The 17,192-nt window shown below is 37.8% G+C and overlaps 1 protein-coding gene across 2 annotated transcripts; it reads right to left on the reverse strand.

Annotated features, from left to right (window-relative positions):
• Nucleotides 1-7,493, reverse strand: LOC109206870. 2 transcript variants are annotated; one of them, XM_019369730.1, is made up of 7 exons: nt 7,284-7,493; nt 5,352-7,059; nt 4,069-4,502; nt 3,820-3,981; nt 2,676-2,751; nt 1,735-1,890; nt 1-482 (listed from the first exon to the last, which is right to left on the reverse strand). In XM_019369730.1, exons 2-7 carry the CDS (start codon nt 7,044-7,046, stop codon nt 336-338), a joined length of 2,670 nt encoding a protein of 889 aa, XP_019225275.1. In that variant the 5' UTR covers nt 7,047-7,059; nt 7,284-7,493; the 3' UTR covers nt 1-335. The 2 variants fall into 2 exon arrangements, with proteins under 2 accessions (XP_019225275.1, XP_019225274.1); XM_019369729.1 differs by having other exon boundaries at nt 5,352-7,065.
• Between the last annotated feature and the right edge of the window lie 9,699 nt (nt 7,494-17,192).

The raw sequence follows: 17,192 nt of genomic DNA on the forward strand, positions 1-17,192 counted from the left end.
AAGCCACAAACACGTCATCCAAGTCCAACACCAGCAAACGAGAACATGATAGTGCAAAAATTTAATACAAAACATCGCAACATTTCTGAACGAGAATTAAATTTTTGGTTGGATCAAATATCATCCACGCTAAAAATATGTTCTTCCATTTAGACAGGGGAGAAGTTCTCCATAAACATTGCAAAATTGCCATTCAACCAAACAGGACCTTGCATTACACCACAAAACAAGTTATCTAGGTCCAAAGGAAGTGAGGCGAGGTTATGACTTCTGGCATTCAGAAGATATTGACTCCATTCTGAAACAAATACGATAATTAACTTCGAACAAAATCATCAGAATAAAGATGGTACTGCTGAATATCGTAATGGCCCTTGCTGCAGAGAATCTGGTGCCTCAATGTGTTGTAATATTGGAGTCATCTTCAAACCAATGATCTGAACTTTGGGATTTGAGTGACCATCCAAGAAAACATTAGTAACCTGCAAATTTGCCGTGTCAATAATTATTTTGTTTTTTGCACTGCTTAACTACATCTTCAACAGTCTATCAATAACTGTTCCAGGTATTGAAGGAAACAGAGAAGCAAATAGCAAATGTAATAAACATGCAGCAACAATTAGAGAATCAATAGAAACAGAGAAGGTAAAAGGACTAGAAAAACTATGGCATATGAAGAAACCAATGCATCAAACAAAATATCAGAAGAGATTATTCTCTAAAAGAATGTACTGGGGTTCATGAACTCCACCACCAGTAGATATCATTTTCTCTTGGGAAAATCATGTGTTCGCAATATTAAAGGACATTTGAACCCAACAACTTTGGATCCATATCTCTCAATGATAGTAGGAAAAGTCATGCCGAAGCTTCAAAGCCGACCTTGGCAACTGCATTCGAACAAAGATTCAAAATTCAGGGTTGACATTTACCAAGTATGAAACCCTCTTGATCCATCACTTTGCCACCTCTCCATTCCCACCTCTTAGCCCCATGAGGAAATGCATCATTGCAACCCAAACAACCCCACCCCACACCCCACCCCTAGGAAAAATAAAAAACAGCTGTTACCAGCACTCATCAACCAAATACCCAAGCACCCAAAATTGCAATTCCAATCCACCAAATCAAATGTACACAAACACATCCAAGCAAAAAAAGTAGAAAGGGAAGTCTGGCATTGCACACTTCAAAGAAGTAGCAGGTTAGCTCCTTCGAGTTCAATTTAGTTTTCAGAGACTGCATCAGTGTCGGCAACAGCGGACCACAAGATAGAAAAAATACTGAATTTGCTATACTCTTTTTTGAGGAAGATAACCAACCTTGAGAGCAAAGGCATTTTTGATATTTCACAACAATTAAGATTTTATTCTCCAGATTTTAGGGTCAATCTGGGGCAAAGAAACAATTTTTTTGTGCCCTTTTCTTCAGTTCGGATGAAACCTTAAGATGAATAGATCTCAATAAAGTGACCTATGATGAAACCTAGAGATAGGAAAGAACTCAAAGTCATAACACATAATCAAATTGTACAAGCACAAGAAATTCCTATACTTCTACATAATCGAGATAGAACACTTTGTCTTTGACTCTGGTACGAGCAGGTGCCTTTCAACAATCCCTGTTGGCAGTCTAACCACAGGAAAAAAAGTAGGACATTAGCTGTGTCCTTTAATGGTCAGGCAAGCCGTGAGCAAAGTAAGTTTCTCATTTACCAAACTAAACAAAGCATACCTGAGTACAGCCAAATAATTTCAATACTTCCAATGACAAGCAGCTATCAACAATCAGTCCCAGGGCTTCATTCGTCAAGTTGCGGCACCAAGACAAATCCAGACTAATCAAATTTTTTGAGCATTTGGCTAGTGATATTGCAGTGTTGTGTGAAACCTGTAAAAATCATATAAAGACATGGAAAAACTTTGATCCTTGACTTTTAGTCTGGCAATAATTCATTGACTATTTTCGATATTCAAATTTCCATGTACCCAGAAAAACATGGAAGAGGAAACAAGAGGCCTAGAAGTGAAAGCAAAGAAAATCTACCCAAGGTTCCTTTTGGTAGTTCTCTCAAAAATATATATTTTTACAAGGTAGATTTTACTAACAGTGCAGCACCAAAAGTGGGAAGTCACCACAAAAGTGAGTGAAATTTCTTCCCATTGGATTGTCCATGGATTCCACTACGTTTCAGGAAGATCAACAGGCTTCCTATTATACCAAAAGTTACTCTGAAATTATATTTGAATAGTTGACATATCTAAGCAAAGTTCAGGACATCCATAAAGCAATAACTTCTTGATAAAATGGGTCATCCCCTTGTGGAACAACAATAACAACTGCGCCTCAGCCCAAACAACTGAACAAGGTGAGGTCGGCTATATGAATCCTCACTGACCCTTGTGGAACAAACATAACTTAAAAAGCAAAACTGGATAGTAAAATCATTAGTGCCCCTTCTAATGGATAAATGTTGATCTAAGCCGGATTTAGCAGGCTTAATCGAGAATTCTATATCCAGTGTGTGATGCTGGTGATTTTACTAGAAGTCAAGGACATTAAGTAGCAGATGCCAACTGGAATTCAGCAAAAATGAAGCACAGCCCATAACACATTTCTCTAGGACCACACTACACAATAAGAAAAATGTGATAACATTACATGCGGTCAAATACCTTACTGACAAAATTGAGAGACAATTCCTTCAAAGACTCCCCACTGGTTTCAACATAAGCAGCAACAGCTTCATCACTGCCATTGATAAAGATAAGAGTAAGCTTATGCCACTTTCAATTTTACAATTTACGAGTACAAGGAATTCAGAACATGCTATCAAAAAGGATAGCTCTTTTTCATTTTTTGAAGAATGCATACTGATAATATCCTATATGTAGCTTGAAACCACTATCCTAAGATTTCAAAGAACATTTTTTTGTGATTTTTCAAGAATGATACTAAGAGGATCTTATATGTAAGCTTGAAACCACTATTATAAGCCTTCAAGCATGGAAGACAACTCAGGAATCATATGAGAGTAAATACATAGAAAGCCAAATAAGTTGGAAAAACAGACATAAGACTGCAAAATCATTTTCCTTCCCATTCCTATTCTTCGACTGATATTTCCTTTTCTCCGGTTTCTAACTAATCCAAATACTTATTTCACAAATGAAGCTAAGGAGTAGGTGAAATGGCATGTTCCAACTACAAAGAGCTAGGATCTCATGTATGGACATACTCAAATACATGTTCATGCAAAGAAATGGGTACATACATGCTCGTTAAAGGTAGAAATTTCATCAAAGGAGTTAAGTGTGAATTATGTCAAATCCAGCTCATGTAATCCAACAGAATGAGATGTTCCTTATATATATACAAATTACAATGTACCGTATACACCCACTCCTATAAACATAGGAGACTGTTATATCTCCGCAAATTGGATATGCTATTTTTACTTAAAAAATAAAAGTAAAATACAAAAGAAAATGTGTGCAATATCTACCTAGATGATTCTGGGCAGCCAACCGCTCCACAAAAGGAACATGAGAAGGAAATTTGAAGCCAAGCATTTTGAAACATCTTTTCAACATTCAAATGAAGATTTTTTTATGCAAAGAAACAACCCTCCTTTCTAGCAGCGATATGGTGATATTCTTTGACAAATTTGCTCTAAAGGCATAAGCAACCAACATTGAAGAAAAGAGTAAAAAGCTACAGAAAATGATGATGATTATAGCAAGCAAAAAATTATGGTTAAAGACACTGCATATGCTACACTTAGAAAAGAATTCTGTACTGAATGCTATATTTTGAAACCTGAATGCATTGCGACAGAGTTTTAGCTTGTCAACTGCTCTACAACCAGTGGCAAGATGTCCGATTGCAGAGTCTGTCAATTTACGCAAGTTACTCAGGTCAATAGCGCGTAATCCAGGACAGCTTTGTGCAATCTCTTTCAGAGAACAGTCAGTCAATTGCCTGCATCAGATTAAAGGCACAAATACAATCAGTATCTGTCAAATTTCTCTGTGGAACATCATCTGAAACAGGACGAAAAACACCTACGTGCATCCCTTCAGAACAATCTCTCTCAGACTCTGACCTCGATGAGTGACAAATTCTTTAATAAAAGCATCACATACAGTCTGGATTCCAGCTACTGATAGAACTTCCAAATGTTCTAGCTTTAGCAATGCTGGTAGAATAAGCATGGGATCTATTGCTTCGCAATCGTCTAGATACAACTCTCTCAGAACTGATCCCAATGAATTAGATAAGCAGCTAATTCCATCACATGTCAGCAAAGAGCACTGGCTGAGATCCATTGACCTTAAAAAAGGTGCTGCAGAGATGATCGCCGTCAGCCCAGAATCGGAAAGACGACATGCACCTTTCAAGGACAAGGTAGTTAGTGCAGGGAGATTGTTTTGGCAACGAGCTAATGTAGCCAATAGGATATAATCTGGCATACAGCGACCACACTGATCCAGTTGAAGCACCTGGTTCCACAAAGAGAATATCTTCAAGTTCAACAATCAGAACTAATATAGCATTGATCTATTACTACAACATATGCAAGCAAAACTTGAATGGACAGACTGAAGACAACTTTATCTTCTATGAATTTTAATATCAACAATGTAATGTTCAAGATCATACTTAAGCAGAGATTATGCTAGTAAACAAGGTCTGTTAGCGGCTCCCATGTAATGCTGCTAAACAAGTACTTATTCCTTTTAATACAACAACAACAACAACAACCCAGTAAAATCCCACCAGTGGGGTCTGGGGAGGGTAGAGTGTACACAGACCTTACCCCTACCCAGAGGCTGTTTCCGGGAGACCCCAATAGTACCAAGTATCATATGTACAGAGTGAAAAAGCAACGCAGGTTTATTTAGAGTAGGGGGTAAATAAAATAAAAATGCAGTTAAAAGGAATCACATACAAAAGCATACCACATCTTGCTTCAAAAATGGCTAGGTGAATATTTTAACTGATAGAATAGCAGTTCATAAATATTAAAACTAAGTTTGGTTCCTCAAATGAGAGGAGGAGAGGAAGGAGAGAGAAACCAACTGTCTACTTCCCCTATGTGAAGCATTGATGATTTACTTGCAATAATTGTAAGCTTGTAGTATACTTCATCATTTCCATCCAGCTTTCGACAAATTGAGAAAGATGACGCGCAGTACCGCAACCCCTCCACTTCTATTTCAAGTGTTCTATTATTTCCTAACCAACCGACGAACACGCACACTTTATTCACTTTTACTTCTACTCCTCCAACCATTTCGTTTTCCACTCCAATCAGACATAGCATAAATAAAAGAAAGATGAAAACTCACCACCAAGTTGCTGGTATCACATGCTTCAAAGGTCTGTGTGAACTTCTCCTCATCCAACCATGAACAGTCCCTTATGCGTATCTCTGTAGGAGATCCGCGGGTAAGAAGTTCAAAAAATTGATAAGTCATTTTTCGAGAATCGCACAGTGATTGGCAAATCCTGTGCCTGAGTGCATCAGGTACACAATCAAGTGAAGTGATTGCATCTGCATTTTTCACTAAAATGCCCATGCATAGGTCTTGTAGTGAGGGAACCACCAGCTTTCTAGATTGGCACTGCTGGTCCTTTTTGGGAAACCATACCAATTCAATCTTACTTTTCTCAGAAAATGAACCCTGCTGACGTTTGATGTTAGTTTCACGATCTCTAATAATCTTCATAGCAGTTGAAAATGGACCAGGCCAGTCTTCTCTTTCTACAGTGTTCACTTCCTCCTGTGGAATTTCCTCAGCAGCCTCAGCAGTGGAATTTATATCCTGTTCCGTTTGGGAAGAGAAATGAGCAAATCTGGAAGCATTTCGTCTGGCAATATCCCTAAACCTTCTTCTTGATGTAGACACTCTAGTAGCAGTTATGCTTGCAGTGGCATCTGCAACCTGTTCTCCATCCTGAGATGTCCTATCCTCTGAGAAATTAATATCTCTTGAAACAATATCATTTATGGGTTTTTCCGCCCCTTGCTTGGATTTTCCTTCCAATGTATCAACACCATGAGGCAAATCATCGCCAACCATCACTTTTTTTCCTTTTTCCTCTCTGCTAAGCCTCCTTCTAGTCTTTGAATTACCATTTTGCATACTAGCAGCTTGCTCATCACCATGATCATCCACGTCTGTTGGAAAACAGGCAGACTGAGGTACTGTGAGATCAAATGGCATCCCAAATGTTTCCTCTGATTCCAAGTTTACTGAATGAACCACTGACAAACCCTGCTCATAAACTGTGCCTTTACATTTCTCTTCTCTACTGAATCTCCTCCTCTTAACACTGTAAGGCTCATCTGAACTTGTCCCCAACTTATTGCTCAAGGCACCTTCTGAATCACAACTGTTTGACATTCCTTCACTTAGCTTTCCTTGAGACAGCTTCTCATCGCAACCCTTCTCAACACTTTCAGTCTCACCAACAGAGCCACCACTGCTTTCTTCAACTGCTCTCTTTGAGATTTTCTTGCCTGACCGCAGACTCAAAAACTTAGTGTTCCCTTCTCCCTGCACTTCTATACTTTGTTTTTTCTTCCCTTTCCCCTTCTTAGCATATTCAGTTCTCTCCTCACAGAATGCCAAATTTCCTATAACATCAGATTTATTCAAACCTATTTCTTCAATACCTTCGCTTCGCCAAACCCCCAAATTCTTATATTCATCCAAAACCGTGTTTTCTACATCAATGTCTCTCTTCAAACTCTCACCACTACACTCATTATAAATTTCAAAATCCTTACTATTTCCTTTTCGACTCAAAATTTCGCTCAAACTGGTTTTAGAAGCCAATCTCAAACTCCTCCTTGGAGCAACAACACGAGGAATGGAACGACCAGCCGAAGAAGAAATCGGAGTACATAAAGGCTGGCTCGAAGTTTCTAGAGACTTTGACGGAGTTGCCGGTTCCAATACAGTAACATTTTCTAGGGTTTTTGAAGAGGCTTTAGGCTTGAGTGCCGGAGTCACTTCGCGAGACCTCAAAATCGCCATTATCTCTTATCCTCTGATGCTACCAAAACAAATGAACTAAAATGAGCAACAAAAAAATCATATGCGTATCTAAATATCCCAAAAAACAGAAGTACTCATTTCTCTATAATATAAAATAAAAATAAAAAAGCGCAAAAGTTGAACTCAGTTGTTGAGACTAACAAGCTTATCAAGTTCGATAAAACAGAATAAAGGAAGCTTATGTATATTGAAGGATGGAGAGTAAGTTACAGTTACCAGTGACGGCGAGGAATTAGTGACGAGCTACTGCCAGCAATAGCGAAAATGATGGTACAGTGAAGTGATATTGTGAGGATGAAGACGAAATCGGGAAATGAGAGTACAGTAGTGAAGGGAATGTTTCCGGCGGCAGTTGAAGCGGTTAACGACGGCGGAAGGTTGTGGCGGGAGGTTTAGCAGGTTTGAGGAGTTTATATGGGCATTGGTGGGAAGCTTACTGGACACGCACACGAGACACGACGCGCCTGTTGAGATGACTTCGACTTTCCCGCCAAATATTGGTTGGGCTTTCAAGAGATTGGATGAATGGGCTGGAATGAGGCCCAACTCGTTTAAAATGAGGCCCAATTCTTTTCTAAATGCTTGTTTGGCAAAAATTTGTACGGCAATGTCCCAACGGATTTGGTCTTGGCAGAATATCCCTGTTTTCTAAGTATGATTTTAGCAAAATGTCCCTATTTTTTTATTTGAACACCGTAGTTCATCAATACTTAAACCTTGAAATTCTTATTTGACGGTGGAAAGTGGAAGGTTAATAATTTATTATTATTAAAATATAATATTAATAATTTATGCTTAAATTTCTAGTTCAAACACTGATATAGTAATTTGCTTTAAAAAACTCAAAATTTCACTTTTGGACCTAGGAAGTATTGATAAAGACATAGTGGAATTTTTTGGATTGGTGTTATTTGACTAGATTTGTGGTTGAGGATTGTTTGTATTGGTATTTGGAAAATTTATTTCAAATGTGTAGATTATTTTGAGCATATTTCCGGTGGTTTTATCGAAATTGAAGTTGCAACAACACACAAAAAAAGATGTCAATCGAGTAGACTTTAATGAATAACTTAACAAATAGGTAGAGTAAATATAGTATAAATTCTACTAATCCGATAGAAAAATTCCTTAAGAGCAAAATCATATCAACCTAGTAGGTTTTGATGGCAACTTTAACATATAGGTAAAGTAAATATAACGTAAATTCTACCAATCTGATAAAGAACGCTGAAAAGCAATAGTAGCTATGTGTGAATCCAAGGATCTTTTTTTAAATACCGCGAATCGGCTGAAAGAGTTTCAATAGGCCAGGAAACCATTTCCGCTAAAGAGTTCTCATTAATTTTGAGGACATTCGACTACGACCATCCCCTTAACGGGCCATTTATGTCAATTACAACTTGTGGGTGAAATTCAAAAATAGCTAGATTTACAAGTGGTAATTGAAAATAGCCACAGTTTCAAAAGTAATCGAAATTTAGCCACTTTTCATATAAAGATAAATCTGGAAAAAAAAATATTCAAAATCTGGAAAGTATTCCAGCATAATATGCTGGAGTTTGAATTTTTTACATGTCAACTTCCAGCATAACATGCTGGAATTTCATAATACGTTGGAGTTCCAACATAATATGCTGGAAGTTCATACATAAGTGCTCCAATTTCCAGTATATTATGCTGGAACTTTTCGTGTGCTGGAGTTTCAGCATGATATGCTAGAAGTTCATACACAGGTGCTCCAATCTCCAGTGTATTATGCTGGAACTTTCCGTGTTGCAACAAAATAGTGGCTATTTTTAATGACTTTGCAAACGCTGACTATTTTTTAATCACCAGTCCAAAAACTAGTTAGCCCGTGCTATTTTAACCTTGTTAGGCTGACTTTCCAAGTCTAGATTTATTAGGCGTAACTGCGCAAGCTCCAGGTTTGACGAGGAAACTAAAAGCCCGTTTGGACATAAGAATTTTTTCACCTTTTTTTCGAAATTTTTTTACTTTTTTCGAAATCAATCTTTCATAAAATCTCTAATTTTCACTTGAAGATGAATTTTGTAATTTTTCGAAAAAATTGAAAAACTCCAAAAAATTATTTTTCAAAATTTTCACTTAGATCACCCACAAAACTTCAAAAACAACCCAAAATTATTTCATGTCCAAACACAACTCTAATTTTCAAATACCATTTTCGAAATTTTACGATTCTTATGTCTAAACGCCCACTAAATATAGGAGAAATATCATGGTATAGCCAGTTTTCATACTGGTCAATGAAAAATAGCCAGCGTTTACCAAGTCAATAAAAAATAGCCACTATTTTGCTGCAACAGGGACCGGTCCAGTATAATATACGGGAGTTCTGGTGCATTTGTGTACGAACTCCAGCATATTATGCTGGACCGGTATACTTTGCTAACTCCTGTAAAATTTGCGGGAGACTGGAGCACCAGTGCTCCAAACTCCAGTATATTATACTGGACAATTATACTTGCTGGAACTCCCGTAAAATTTGCGGGAGTTCCAGCATAATTATGCTTGAACTCCCGTAAAATTTGCGGGAGTTCCAGCATAGTTATCCTGGAACTCCCGTAAAATTTGCGGGCGTATTTTCCGGATTTTGAACAGTGTTTTCGCTCAGATTTAAAGTGGCTAAATTTCGATGACTTTTGAAACTTGGCTATTTTTCAACGACCAGTGGTAAATCTGGCTATTTTTGAATTTCTCCCCTAAATATAACCGATCGTTTTCTAAATCTAATTTGGCAAAAAGTTCAATCCAGTATAGTTTGCTCAAGCGTCCTTGGTGCCAGAATATTGTATTAATATTAACCAAATATATTTATTTTTCGAAAAATAAATTCAACAAGCAAACACCGAAAAAATCTTTTTCATAGAAAATAACTTTCTTTTCTGAAAAATATTTTCATCACACCGAGCACAGTAACGATGTTAAGGAAAACTTTTATTTAACCTTTTCTTTCTTATGAATGATGACAATGAATCTTGAATTCAAGACCTTTTTTCTATTTCGATACTACATTGAACTATGTGAGTTATAACCAGATTATTAGAAAACCTAAAACTATCAACAACAAAAAATTAATTATACCTTCACCAAAATAATAAAATTCAAACTTTAGAAGGAAAAGAAAAAAAAAAAAAAAAGATCCCATTAAAGTGTGTGAGGATCGTCTTTTCTGATCAGCCAGCAAATCTTCAATTTAATTAATATTTGGGCATAAAAAAAAAGTCACGTTCATTATTTAATTGATTAAAAATTCATAATTTGGATTCTCTTTAAATTTGGGACCCAATGAACGCATAAATAATGTGGATACCACATGATTAATTGATTAGTTGTCCAGATTACTATTGATGCCTCTCTTTTTTAAGTAAGAAAAATAAGAAAATATACACTTGTATCATATGCTCTCATTGCGGGCCATGCGGCGTAACACATGGTTAGAATTTAAACGGAAAAAATTAAAAATAAAATATAAATAGTCAGAAAATCCAGACCAACAGCCCTGCAATAAAAAAGAAATTAAGTTTAAAGAAAGCACGAACTATTCAATAAATATTAGTATTTTCTATTATGTAATGAAATTAACTTTTTCATCTCTAATTTAAGAAACAACGGCTTTTTTTATCAATAAAGTTGTGGAATCAGTAAGTATTTCTTCATTCTTAACTAGAGATTTACAATTCGAACTCTCAACATTGTTAGAAAGTGCCCAACGTGAAATTTTCAGATACAAACACGGATTTACTTGACCCTAATATAAATACCGAATGAGAAAACCTTGTTCAAATAGATAGTGGTATTTGTCAAGGAGTCTACGGCACATAATACACGTTTGTTTCGCTTTTCAGAAGTATACTCAGGGGCGGATTTAGGGGGTGGATTTAGGGGGCGAACCCCCTTCGCCGAAAAATTATACTGTATATATAATGCAAAATTTTATTTTTTTACTTCTATATATTAAATTTTGAATCCCCTTCGTGAAGATACTGCCTCCGCCAGTGAGTATACTATGTGTAAAAGTTAAAGGGGGAGGTCAACTTTATTTGAAAATTGAAGTGTTTTATAAAAGTATTCTAGTACAATCAAATAGAGTAACTTCATTTAAGAGCAGGGCAAATATAGCCTTAAACGTCATACAATTGTCAAAAACGAGATACTAGGGAGTCATTATTTTTATAGCAAGAATGTGCTATACAGACAAGATTCGTGAGAAGGCAAGAACTTTCTCCAAATGTTGAGAAAAGTTCCAATAGTATCAATAGTAAAAAAATCGCTTTCATTCCCTTTTGAAGATAAAATATTTTTATCCATCTCTATTTGACTAAATATACCAAGTTTCATGGCCACAACGACATCTTATCAATGTTGTTTGAGTTGTCAAGTATTGAAATTTTAGTTGAGGTGTGAAGGAAAAATAGAGGGGGAAATTAGAGATTTTAGGGTGTGTTTGGTAGGAAGGAAAATATTTTTGAAAAATGAGTGGTTTTATTATTTATTTTTTCTTGTTTGGTTGGTGGGTGAAAAAAAAATTTCGAATTTTTTCTTCTAGTATTTGGTTGGAGAGTAGAAAATATTTTTTTATGCTACTCTTCTCACCCTCCCTCCCCCCAAGTCTCTATGTTACCTTGTTCTCCCCCCCTCCCCCTCAAATACCCAACGTTTTCATGACTCTATTTTCTTCAAGTATTTAATTATTCTTCTAAAAATTCACTTAAACCCAAATGAACTAAAAAGATAACATCGACCGCGGTGAGTCGCGACTTTACTGTCGCCCAGGTAAGTGAGACTTAATTTTTTTTTTTTTCTTTCTTTTCTTTTCTAATTCCCCCCCCCCCCCAATTAATAAAACTAAAACACACACGCCCCACCCCTATTTTCCCCCTCTCCTCCCACGCTATCAACCCTAACCAGCATCTTCTGTCTTCTTCTTCTTCTTCACCTCTCTCACACCCCCACCCACTTCCCACTCTCTCTTCCCAAACTCCCATTACTCTCACCCTCTACTAGAACCAGGTATGTCAAGCTTCCCTCTCTCTTCTCTTGTATTTTTGTTTTAGTATTTTGCAAGTTTAATGCTTTAATTGTTGTAGTATTTCTAGTAGATTTTTTTCTTTTGATTTTCTTTTCGGCTTTTTAGTGGGTTATGTGCACAATGTTGTAGAGAAGAGTGTGATTTTGTTGTGTAAAAATTAATGGTGGTGGGGTGGAATGGTAAGTGAGAATGGTTGATTTGGAGGGATGGGTTTATGTTTCCATGGGGCTCGGTGTGTTAGAATAGAGACCATGCTCACAATGTGTTTGTGAAATTGCCCCTATGGAGTTGTAATGGCTAATGTGACCATGGTGGTGGTGAAGTCTGAGTAACCACAACGGGTTCACACAACTCAAACCCTCACTAATGGGAGCCTCTTTTTTTTGGCAAGTACAGTGCATCAATCCAGGAAGCGACGTACCACAGGGTCCTCCGCTAGTGGATCGGGTAGTTCTTCTAGAGCTCGGGGTCAAGCTAGTGCGAAATAGTTTGACCGCGCTCGGTTTGTCTCCAAACTAGCTGAGGACAGGTATAACGCCAAGGCGTCCAAGAAATTGTTACCTGAAGTACATATTGACCGGCAAGCCTTGCAAGTGGAATGACCAAGTATCTTTGCAGAGTTGAGGAGGTGTCAGCTAGACATCCTCTTTGATGAACCGGAGGAGGTGAATGTACTGATGGTGAGGGAGTTTTACGAGAACTGCCTGGAGCATGTTAATGGGGTGGTCACAGTACGAAACACCCGGGTAAATGCGTCCCTTGAGGCCATCCGCCGAGTGTATCGGCTGCCAGTATTCACTGGGGATACAGACCATTACCTTGTGTATAGCCACCCAAATGTCTGGTGGACACAGATTCTTGAAACAGTATGTATGCCTGACAGGGAGTATATATGGATAAAGCACCGAATCACACTGAACTCCCAGTCTCTCAATTGGGAGGCTAAGTGTTGGCTGACAATTGTCAACAGCCGTTTGCTGCCCTCCAGCAACACTACCGATGTCAATGGGCTACGAGCAGCAACTATCTACTGTTTTATGACCCACCATGATTTTGATGTCGCCAAGCTCCTTCACGATGAGATGTTCATTCGCTCCCCATAAGTACTCAAAGGGTTTTACTTCCCCCCTCTGGTTACCAAGTTATGCCGTGCTGCACGAGTTCCTGAAAATCCTATAGTAGATGGGACATTGCCATTGAAAGCCCCATTCCGGGCTAGCAAAATCACAGTTGGGAGAGAGTCGGTAGTGGTGGTTGATGATGCTGATGAGGATGATGAGGACGCTGCCGCCCCACCACAGCCGAGAGCTGATGAAGCGGGCCCATCACAGGCCCGCCAAAGTACCCGCATGACAACCCTGGAGCAAGAAATGGCTGGCCTCCGCACTTCGGTCACTAACCTGTGCACCAGAGTTGACAATTTGACTACTCAACATGCCAAGTCGGAGAAAAAGATCATGGACTGGCTCAGGGCACCAGGACAAGTGTGTCACCTCGATCCTAGCACTGTATATGATCAGGATTGAGCATCAGGGAAGTCCCCTTACCTTACTCTGCTTTATATTCGTTGACTTGGGTACATGCCAAAGCTTTAAGTGTGGGGTGGGGGATGGTTGTTGTTGTAAAGTTGTATAACTTTGTATGGTGTTGTTTTGTTGTTTGGTATTGTTGGTTTATGTTAGTTAACTTCGACTTGGCCCGAAGACGGACACCTCTCGACGGGTCTCTTGAGGGATATAAGTCGAACAAAAAAAAAGATCTTCGTTTGATTAGGTAGTGTATCAACTCCCCCTTGGTTTTTCTTTAAACCACGATTCTTTTTCATGGGTTTCTATTTGAACCACGCGTAGTTAGTTTTTCTTTTTAGTTTAGAAAGTCTTGGGCGAGAAACATAAATGGAAATAGGGACCCTTAACTTTATAGTACCTTGAATAAGACTGCTTTAGTGTGACACTTAAGCTCTTTAGTTGACTCAAATAAGGCCTTAAATTGTGTGTTCCTGAATGGCTCAAGTACTTAAAACAGAGTGTTTGATGATCCTAACTGGATTGAGTCATGTGCCGTGTGTGAGTGAGGCTTTCTGTATTTTGTGTTAATATTCAATGCCTAGAACTTGCCCTGTGTGTACGCAAAGCAAAATGGTAGCCTTGTTTGGTCTAGAAAGGGATATAGGCGTTTCTTTGCTTAACCCTTCTATGTATGCTTGTTCCCACCTAACTGTGTATACCCTAGTCAACCCCGTTGAGCATGTAAGGCTGTTTTCATGGCAACCACATTACAAGCCTAACCCGAGTTTAAATAGCCTATCTTGTTGAACACTGTCACCTCTTAGAAGCACTCAAAGTGTAAGAGATATGAAAAAATATAAGTGTGGGGTGGTTGGTTGGGCTGTTAAGTGGAATTAAGGGGACAAAAAAAAGTGCACTAGTTGATAAACAATATTAGAGGCCACCAGAAAAAAAAAGCCTCAAAGTGGTGGCAGCTATTAAAAGAAAAAATGTGCTTAAAGAAAAAAAAAGGGTTAACACAATAGTGTAATGGTGGAAGGAAGGTGTGACAAAGTTAAGAGCTTAACAGTACACAATGTAGTGGAGTGCTTAGGGAGGTGTAGTCACTATACCCAGATGTATCCTACCCGCCCCGCAGCCAACATTACAACCAAATAAAGTCCTATTTGATTCTAGACCGAATAAGCTCGATTAGTCGAGTATTACACTACGGGTAAGCCTATAGTGTGTTGTTTGTGGAATAAGAATTTGTTTTGAGGGTGAGTGAAATGATGTATTCGAATTCCTCATTGTGTGGTTTGTAAACAATATAAGTCTCTTTTGTAGTGAGTAGGCACATGATTCATGAAGGGAAGGTAAGTCTTGACCTCCGACTGAGAGTAGGAGAGCTGTTTAGGGGTGTTGCGTGGCTAGAAAGGAGTCCGCTCTTGAGGCGAGGAGGTTACGCTGAAGTAGTCTATCCATGTGAACTATTCTTGGTATATGGAGTAGGGAAGTGACCCAATAACGATTAGGCCTATAGAGTGTGGTTTGTTGCTAGAGGACTAACAACGATTTAAGTGTTGGGTGTTGATAGTAGGCTATATAGACGCTATTTACACTCTAAATGTACCATACTTTATTGATGTTTTAAAGGCTAAATAATAACAAAATACTCTAATTGGTGTTCTTTTGCTTAGCAGGAACTAATCCAAGCTAGGAAGAGACTATGGAGTGTTTTGGAATTAATATTGTGGATATAAGGCCAATCAAGAAGAACCCAAATGAAAATAAGCAAGAAAAAGGCAAAGGAAAACTGAACAAGAGGCCACTGCGACCGCGGTCGACTACGGCGTGGAACGCGGTGGGCCAAACGAGCGAGGCAGAATAGATGTGATTCACCGCGGTTGCGGTCGACTGTGTACTTGCCCAGAAATTTTGGGACTAAAGTGTAAATTGGGGAAAACTTATCCCAACCCTTTACAAACTCAACAAACTCGCCCAAGCAGGGGTTAAGCTTATTTTTGGACTGAATTGGAGGCAAGAACAAGTGTGAGAAGAGCAATCAACCATTAGAGTTTTTCAATCTTCTCTTTGTTATCTTATTTGCACATTATAAATACTTTAGTGATTTTATCTTGCTTTGCTATGAGTAGCTAAATACTATGTCTAGGGTTTGATGGAACCTATTGAAGGATGAACTTCGTGTTATGTTAATATAGTTTGCCCGGTTTAATCTCTACTTGTTCAACTACGTTCTTGTTGTAGTTAATTGATAGGATCCTCAATTAGCTGTGCCTATTTAGTATGTATTACTCGGGAGAGAGTGCATATTTAGGTAATTGTTGAACAACACCACTCCCAAAGCATATGAGGGATCAATAATCGAGGGTTTAAAGGCGGGATTAGGGATAACAAAGCCTTGGGTATGATCTAAAGTGAATTGTAATAAAAGCCTAGCGTAACTCGGGAGAGTGCGTCTAGTAAATTATCGTAATTACTCGGGAGAGATTTACGGTAGTAAGAGTGCTCACGATTGATAGAGACGATTAGGCAAACCTATATGAAACATAACAGAAAGGGATTCCATCAATAGGGAAAATCATAACCTTAGATCCTTCTCTTATTTGCTTACAACTTGATCATAGTTAGCTGTTAGTTTACTTAACGTTCTTCAGTTATAGTTAGTTAAAACATCACTAATTGTTATTCAGAATATTTGGGAAGTTGACTACGAAGAATTTAGTGAGTCTAACAAAGGTAATTGATAGGTTAATTCCCCGAGGATTCGACTCTGGGCTAAATACTCAGATTATATTTGCAACGTCCGCTTAGTCCTTTTTATAAGGCATGGTTGGGCGTGATCACCTCTCTTAAATGACAATTATGGGGGCCATTGAAGAATGTATAGCGACTGGCTATGAATGTCATATTCTCTGTAACGGACTATGTACTTAATGCTATATAATATTTTTCATTGAATGGTACCGGGTGACAGTCACTTATTTGTCTTTATGAGTAACATTCCTTTTGGGGACAGACATTTATACAATATATATATATATATATATATATATATATATATATATATATATATATATATATATATATATACAGGTTACTCATTAAAACATATATTAAGCCGGGTGACAGACATTTACACAATAAATTTTTATATTTATGAATGTATAAGAAAAAATAAATCATAGTATATAATTAGGTGGTGAAAAAATAAACAAACCACATCAATGATTTCATACGAAGAACAAAAGGAGACCCTTGAAGCAACGATAAAGCTGTACTCGTGTGGCATATAGCTTACGAATTTGAGTCGTGAAAGCAGTCACTAATATTTGCATTAAGATAGACCATTATATCACGCCCTTTGTGTTGCGGTCTTTTTCCGACTCTGCGTAAATGCCACATACTTCGTGCATCGGTTGCCCTTTTTACATCAAGGATTTTGTAATATTAGAATTTAAAAAATATTTTTAATAATCAATACTTTTATATATATTTGAATTTAAATACTATACTTAGAAAACGAGTGAGGGATGATGTATATTCTATTTTTGTTTGACCAGT

The sequence above is a fragment of the Nicotiana attenuata genome, unplaced genomic scaffold (genome assembly GCF_001879085.1).
Source record: "Nicotiana attenuata strain UT unplaced genomic scaffold, NIATTr2, whole genome shotgun sequence".
NCBI classification, from domain to species: domain Eukaryota; kingdom Viridiplantae; phylum Streptophyta; class Magnoliopsida; order Solanales; family Solanaceae; genus Nicotiana; species Nicotiana attenuata.

Excerpts from the sequence above, each read along its gene's own strand:
- LOC109206870 (XM_019369730.1), bottom strand. The coding sequence starts at position 7,046 with ATGGCGATTTTGAGGTCTCGCGAAGTGACTCCGGCACTCAAGCCTAAA. Across the intron at positions 3,982-4,068 it reads ATTGTTCTGAAGGGATGCAC|GCAATTGACTGACTGTTCTC; the intron begins GTAGGTGTTTTT and ends AATCTGATGCAG. Across the intron at positions 2,752-3,819 it reads CTCTGTCGCAATGCATTCAG|TGATGAAGCTGTTGCTGCTT; the intron begins GTTTCAAAATAT and ends TATCAATGGCAG.